We start from the raw sequence: 7,848 nt of genomic DNA, 5'->3' as shown, positions 1-7,848 counted from the left end.
TATCAGCGATCTGCTATCTAGATCACCTTTCCCAGTTCTTCATTCCTTAGCTCTGTGCTTCTAGCAGAGCCGTTTGTGATTAAGTTCATCAACTGACTTAGCCTTCGGAGGTGGACTCCCGACCCCAGCGGTCGGGCCACATCTGACACTTTCGTTTTGCCAGTCATCACGAGGAGATCTAAGGGCTGAGCAGATTTTGGATGCATCACATGGGCATGCATTGTGAGTGTGACTATGTTTCTCCTCATGAGTTCGGTGGAACTCATCCATTAAGGGACTCTTCTTTTTATACGTGAATGCAAGACTTGACTTCATGGGGGATATAGTGCAAATGGAGGAGTCTAGTGCAACTGAAGCGGAGGAGCCGTTTGTGTTGCTCCACAATGCTATGTGCTATTGTTACACCTATTCCTATGGATCAAATGTCTCCTAGATTTGGGGGTTGTTGTGGGGTTAGATTTATTCGGGATATTTATTGAAAACTTGTTCTAAACCTAAATTTCAAATGACTATATACCCTAGCATAATTTTATAACTCGTTACAATTATCTTCATTTCCAATGTAGATGCTTATGTTATTTGTCTGTCATGGGTATTATGAATGTGTATCGATTATGGTACTGTATCAGGCTGATCTAAAGAGGGACCTACTTGGGAATTTCATGCGTTTGGGTTAATCCGGATGGCTCTCGGGTCGGGAAGTGACATATTTACCCTACCATTTTATTTGACACCACCAAATCGTCTTCTATACAAATGGTGTAATCACAATGACTTCTTGTTGGCTGCAGCTGCAACAAGTAAAAATCCTTATATGATTTTGAATTGGTTTTAGATACAAAATTGTATGCTATAATTTTGTTTAGGTATAAATTTCCTTACCGTACCGAATCTCATGTGCTGTCTCACGTGTCAAATTTTAACAGATTTTTCAATTTTTTATTTTTTTTTTGTTAGAAACCATATTTAACAATATTTTTTAACAAGCAACATATTTTATTAACCAATTCTAATATAAGTCAAGTCGGTTCTTCCTATCCAGATCTAGAAGTCCTCTTTCCAGCATCCTCCCATCTCTCAGTTTCTGTTCGTGCGATTTTTCCGGTCTTCTTTCATGGCTCGAGCTTTTTCCCAAACCCTAATTCGAGTCTCGTCTTCTCCCTCGTTTCTCTCTGCTAAAAGTCCAGCTCTCGCACCATCGTCACGCTTACTCTGCCACAGGAATAGGTCGAATGGATTCGAGGCACCGCAGCTTATCGAGGTAGATGTCGATAAAGATAACGAAGTTGAGGTTCTGGGGTTGCGGAGACTTGAAGATGCAATCCACGGAATCATCGTCAAAAGAGCTGCGCCGGATTGGCTTCCGTTTTTACCCGGATCGTCTTTTTGGGTTCCACCTCGGAGACGGCCTCATGGACTCGTTGAGCTGGTAGGAAAATTAGCCAATCCGTTAACGGAAGAAGAGTCTCTCTCTCTTTCAACTGCTCGTGGTTGGCCTTCGTCAGCATATTTTCTCCGAGGTATGATTAGGTTTTGGTATATCACTGTTTGATGATTGATATTAATGCGGATCTGAGCTCCTTTTTGCTGATCTTTTGGTGTATTGGATTGTGTATCTGGTGAAAGATTTGATTTTCCTGCATGAGATTTGGTCCTAACACGGTATGTGAGCGGTTTATTGTTGAATCTATTTGTAGTTTAGCTGATGTTAGCTCCGGCGCTGATTTTTTTAGTTCCTATCAAAGAAATAAAAAGGGAAAAAAAATTCTAGGTTGAAGCTGTTTTAGATTATTTGGTTGATTTGTTTAAGATTTGTCAAAGTTTTAGATCGATTGAAGGCCACGGGCTATTTTTGCTGAAAATTTTTGTTTTTGGGTTCTTGACTTTGACAAAATTTATTGCCTTGGCTCCCTCTTTTTGAGGTTACTCTCTGGTAATTTCTCCGAATTTGTTTTCCAACCATTACTAATTGATTCTTAGAGTAGCTAGAGTTTTCAGTTTTTATTCATTTTTTTTTTAAATTTTTCTGTGTTGTATTTCGGTGTTTATTTATCTAATTTATTTTTTAGCTATCACATGTATTTTTATTTTAAAGCACTGTCTTATGGAACATTTTGTTTACTTGTAGTGCTAAGTGGTTATGCCATGATTACTGTTGAGTATGATGATAGGGTGGAACATCCTAGAGTGAACTTTGACGCATGCTGATTTTCAGTGGATTGATCATGATGTGGATGTTATGTAATTAGCTCTAATCTTCTTTGGTATCAACAATATCTGGTTGTTGGAGTAGGACCTCAAAAAATATGCTGAACAATGTCTTGAACGGTAGAAGAGTCTTAACATTCACTATGCTCTAGATCTTGAGGGTTGAAATTATGCTAGCATTAGCTGCTTAATTGAAGAGTTACAAGCGTTTCATGGGCTGGGCTAGCTTGGGCTAAAACCTAGTTTTTTGGATGCTTTAGTAGGGGCAAACATAGGCGTGTAAAGTTTTATTTGGAGTTCTTTATATGGCACCCACTATTATTGGGGTGAAACTAGTGACCACCAGTGAAATTACATGGCACCCACTTGAAAAATTACAAGTTACCCATAATTAAGTTTTGTTGTTAAATGACTAGTAAAATTACCTAAATGTCCTTACGCTTATTTAGTCATTTAATATTTAAAATTCAAATTATCCAAATGCCCTCTAGACAGTGAAATGACATAATTCACCCATTTAATACCCCCAAACCCAACCTTTAGGTGGATTCTACCTTCACCCATCTTCTATCTATACCTTGCCGTAAACCATAGACCTCTCGCCGCCAAAAACCACCCTACTCGCTCCCCCGCCGACGACCACTCCACCCCCATCTTTCAGTTTTAAACTCTGAAATAAACTCTGCAATTTCCTTTTTTTTTGGTTGGGTTAAGAATGATTTGCTTTAACATAGGGTACCCAGTTCATCTTCAACCATTTTCCATCTTCTTGATTGGGTTTTGTTCTCTTTGCTGTCCCAACCTTCCCATTCTTGTAGAGGGCATTAATTAGATTATTATAATCACAGTAGTCGGTGGGATACTCTGAGAATCCATTTAAGTGAAGAAGCTTGAGACCATCTGCAATCCTATTTGTCAAACAGAGGCCCTTCATCATGATTCTATAAGTGTAATCATCACCTTGAACATCGGACGCCATCATCTTCTTCCTATAAAAGTTTTTGGCTAAATCAATATCTTCCTACAAGAACATCCAGTATTGCATTGAGTACTTTCAATGATGGTTCCATCTGAAATCGAGAAACCAAGTCAAGTACCTTGATTACTTTGCTAATGAGACCTCGAACGATTGTAACAAAGATATCCTCGTTCTGTGGGGAACCAATTGAGCTTGACATTTCATCAAGCAGCTCGCAACAGTTTCAAATCGACAAAATGTGAATAACTTGTATATCGTAGCTCGTATCTAGATTGGTTGTAGGTGAAGTTCGAGATTTTCGTGGCCCATCTGAAGGGTTGGATAGCTTGGGACGCCAATTTCTGTTAGAGGATGAGGTGCCCAAGAGGGAAGAGAGCAAAACCCAATTAGGGAGATGGAAAATGGTTGAAGACAAACTGGATACCCTGCATTAAAGAAAATCATCCTTAACCAAAAAAAAAGAAAGTGTGGAGTTCAAAAACTGAAAGATGGGGGTGGGCTGGCTGCCGGTAGGGGAAGGTGGGGCAATTGGTTGCTGGCGGGGTGTGGGGTGGGGTGGTTTTCGGTGGCGGTGGTGATGGGCGGTTTCTGGCGATGTGTTAGGTAGAAGATGGGTAAAGGAGAATCCGTTCACCCACCTAAGGGTTGGATATAGAAGATATTAAATGGGGGGTAACTATGTCATTTCACTATTCAGAGGGCATTTGGGTAATTTGAATTTCAAATGACTTAAATAAGGGTAAGGGCATTTAGGTAATTTTACTAGCCATTTAACAACAAAATTAACTGTGGGTAACTTGTAATTTTCAAGTGGGTGCCATGTAATTTACAGCATAATAGTGGCTGGTCACTAGTTTCACCCTAATAATGGTGGGTGCTGTGTAAATAAGTTCTTTTACTTGTGTATTCTTGTTCACAATTAAGTCAAAGCTGAAAAATTGAAATTTCACAAGTATTTGAGGCTTTGAGCTTTTTGTTACTGGTGAATGATGGTACAATTTGGAGCTAGTTCTCCCACTAGGTATTAAGGGATGTCGTCTTGAGGAATATCAGTTGTCGTGATTTGTTGCATTGAACTAGCTAGCAAGCTATAGGAGCCTTCTGTAATTTGTTTTTAGGGTCCTGGTGTATTGTTGCCTTGCTAGGACTGCCTCTCATAATTCATAAAACCAACCCTCCCAAAAAAACAGAAATGTTGCTGGTTCTTTTCTGAGGGTGAGACTCTCAGCAGCTGTCATTTGTCCTCTAAGTCTGGGCAGTTGGCCACTAAAATTGCTGCCTCTTGTTTAATAGCATATCTTGGTTCTAACTTCCTGCTATCTCTGCCTTTTTAACATTTTATTTGGAATATCATCTGGAATTTAGAGGTGCATTGTGAATTAAACAATCTTTTTGGAAGTGTTGTCATATGGTCTCTTCCCGAGAAGTTACCTAAGTAAATTTGTTCCTCTGGAGAACAAGTTATGTGTCACGCCGCTGAGGAATTTCTCTGGCACCTAATTTTTGAATGTCTCTTTTCTCACATAATTTGATTCGCTAAAACTATTGGTATCTACGTTTCTGTTCTTTTGATCAAATTTTCTTTTCCACCCATGATAGTAATTGCTTTCTTAACCTCTCAAGACATTTTTTCTTTGAAGGTTGGTTTCCTCTCCTTATATGTTGTTTGGAAGGGGGGAGAACCTGTTTGTCATGAACCAAATCCTTTTATTTCATATTCAGTGGATTGCATTCTTGCGCCAATGGCATACATCCATAAAGGTTGTGTGTAGGCGTCAAGAAGATCTGAACTCATGACCTCCTTATTAAGACATCTTTGCTAACTGAACCGTCTGGGTGGATGGGGTTTTCGTCGTGCAACTAAGGGAAGTAGTTGACCTTCTATCTGATTACTTAATAAGAGATGTATCCGTTGATTGTGCTTTAGATTATGCAGGTGAAGAAGCAGAAGGAAGGCAATTGAACAGGGTGTCTGAACAGCAAAACACCAAGAGTTTAAGTGCTTAGCCATTAGACCAACAAATTCTGACTTTGTAGCTAAAGGAGAAATTTCTCTGCCGGGCAGTTATTTTATCTTTTATTTTCTGTATATCTTAGCTTATTGAGTATTATTTATTCATTTAATTTGACTGCCGTAGACCAACAAATTCTGACTTTGTAGCTAAAGGAGAAATTTCTCTGCCTGGTAGTTATTTTATCTTTTATTTTCTGTATATCTTATCTTATTGAGTATTATTTATTCATTTATTTGACCGCCGTAAAAAAGGTACTCCGAATATAATTTGGCTTGCTCATTCCTCTAGCTAACATGACTAGGTAGACACGCAGTTTGGTTTTAGGTTGCAAGTGATTTTGTACTCTTGAGATAATTCTGTGCTTTGGTTTTTTAGCATAAGCATTTTTGTGACTTCTCCACCTACTAAGTTCAATATTTCTAGAAGAAATTCAGGGATTCTATCAGGGCCAGGTGTCGTTGAACCCTCCATCTGGACAACTGCGTGTTGCACTTTACATTCCTTGTAAGGGGTTTATTGAGGAGGTACATAGAATGACACATGAGAGAACAATGTAGTGTTTGAACAGTCGGAATAGGAGACTAGCAGTGACAGAGAACTAATGATACAAGGAGAGAGCAAGTAGTAGGACTTTAAACTGGGAAGTAAGAATACAGTGAGTGAAGAAATCAAACTAAAAGAGATACAGTTGGGAGAGGGAATGTCATGCGACCATTGGTCACACCAAGGCTACAGTAGAACTCCAATATGTTTGTTTAATTCTTTGCAATAACAATAATGCATTTTGACTCTTATAAGCAAAGCTTACTGGCTCCTTTTTGACCGCAGGTGCATCTCAATATCCAGTGGAATGCGATCCAAATGCAAAGACAACTTCCCAATCTGAAGACGAGGAAGGATGAGCTGTATTCCTATCACGGTAGGAATCTAGGGTGAGTGGAATCTGTTGTCTGGTCCATATTGTTTCTTGATGATAACACATTTACATTTGTAATTACTAATTAGTTAACAAAGCTATAGGTCATGTGGTCAGTTGGAAATGCAGTATAGCTTTTTGTGTTCCTGGTATGGGGGGGGGGGGGTTAGATTACCTCTTTCAAAGAGTCAGGAAGGTAGGATACTTGTATTTCCTACATTTACATTTGAAATTATATTTACAGATTTTACATCATAGGGCTTTCATTAATCAAATATGTAAGGGATACTGTTTTTGTTGAGTGTGATGTGGCTACGCAGGTGGGAGAGGAAGGAGGGGGGGGGGGGGGAGAGGAGGGGGCCTGGCCATGCCCTGGACTCCAGCTGGACGTGAACAATCTTTAGAACTTCATGGGTGTAACTACAGGATTAGAGGTTTGTTGTGGCTAATTGAAGGCACAACGTTTTTCTTTCTTTCTTTTTGGTTTTTGTTTTTGTTTTTCTTCTTTTTATTTTATTTTATTTTATTTTTAAAGGTGGTAAAAAGTCCATTGCATATATTTTTTTTATTCGTCTGAAGTTCTTAGCTAACCCCCCATGTGGGAACAATAGGGTTGGGTGCAGGAAATTCTCTTTATATTTATATTGCTACATCAAAATCTTCAAACATAATTGTATTCATATATGACATTAGGGGACAGTCGTTGGTGTTGATGATATGGTAATTTAAGAGACTTTGAGCGTTCGTGTTAGTTCAGGGGACTAATGTGATTTAGGGGTTTGGTTTATGCAATGTTATAATTCCTTTTTCCCCCATTTCATGTTAAGATGTGTAGGGGTGTTGTTTGTGACCTGCCGCCTCTCCGTCTTCCCAGGCATTCTGTTTACTGATGGAGCTGCTGGTCCTTGACCCCTTGCTGTACTTTGTTATTCTTTTGGTATTGGGGAATGGGGTGTTTTGACTAAATTGATTTGAGTGATCATTTGTCTTGTTTTTCTGTTGGGTTTGCAGGATCTTTCACTCTGTACATAAAAGAAAAGGGGGGAATGTATGGGTCATGGATCAGCAGGGAGCATACCTTGTGGGGAGTTGTAAAGATGATTAATTCAGGAATCATCCTTGGAAAGTGGTCATGTAATTATATGTTCTCCAAAACCCCCCAAACACATTCCAGATGCCTACACATGATCTGTGAGACTCGCCAAAGAAGTAATTTTTGTTTTTAATGTCAAAAGCCTTCAGAATAAATTGCTTAACAGATACTGTGCAGAACATGATACTCTGTGTGTGACCTGAGCAAAGTTGAAAATTACCACCAGAAGTACAAATTGAAAATTGGGGATTTAAGGGAACTCTGTTCAAGTTAGGACACTGAATGGGTTTCAAATAATCTGTGGCAATAACCATAGTCTCTCAAAGTAGAAGATTCAGGGACTGTTTAATACGTTTGCAATCAGAATTTAGTGATACTAAATATATATATATTGAGATCAGCTGATAGAAAGAAATATATTAATACTAACAGAACCTTTACATGGTTCATGTTATGGCCCAACTGGAAGCCCTGACTACGGTGAGCTTAGGGTACTTAACCAAACTTAGGGTGATTTGCAAATCCCTATTTTCAAAACTCAGCAACTGGAGTATAAGACCAAACAAATTAGACTTCATGATAGGGGTGGACGATATAGAGAAACTTCACAACAGTTTATTTATTCAGAGATCTGAAA

General features: G+C 38.9%; 1 protein-coding gene across 2 annotated transcripts; it reads left to right on the top strand.

Moving 5' to 3' along the window:
- The first annotated feature begins 1,024 nt into the window (after window positions 1-1,024).
- On the top strand, window positions 1,025-7,412 carry LOC149015840 (uncharacterized). 2 transcript variants are annotated; one of them, XM_089156307.1, is made up of 3 exons: window positions 1,025-1,520; window positions 6,031-6,121; window positions 7,130-7,412. In XM_089156307.1, exons 1-2 carry the CDS (start codon window positions 1,115-1,117, stop codon window positions 6,102-6,104), a joined length of 480 nt encoding a protein of 159 aa, XP_089012433.1. In that variant the 5' UTR covers window positions 1,025-1,114; the 3' UTR covers window positions 6,105-6,121; window positions 7,130-7,412. The 2 variants fall into 2 exon arrangements, with proteins under 2 accessions (XP_089012433.1, XP_089012432.1); XM_089156306.1 differs by having other exon boundaries at window positions 1,026-1,520; window positions 6,031-6,134; window positions 7,130-7,411.
- The last annotated feature ends 436 nt before the right edge of the window (window positions 7,413-7,848 follow it).

Source organism: Hakea prostrata, chromosome 5, assembly GCF_041222555.1.
Source record: "Hakea prostrata isolate BN-2017 chromosome 5, UWA_Hpros_2, whole genome shotgun sequence".
In the NCBI taxonomy this organism is placed as follows: domain Eukaryota; kingdom Viridiplantae; phylum Streptophyta; class Magnoliopsida; order Proteales; family Proteaceae; genus Hakea; species Hakea prostrata.
This window is presented reverse-complemented; position numbering and strand designations above follow the sequence as displayed.

Coding starts and splice junctions, on each gene's coding strand:
- LOC149015840 (XM_089156307.1), top strand. CDS start 1,115: ATGGCTCGAGCTTTTTCCCAAACCCTAATTCGAGTCTCGTCTTCTCCC. Junction 1,521..6,030: donor GTCAGCATATTTTCTCCGAG/GTATGATTAGGT, acceptor TTTTGACCGCAG/GTGCATCTCAATATCCAGTG.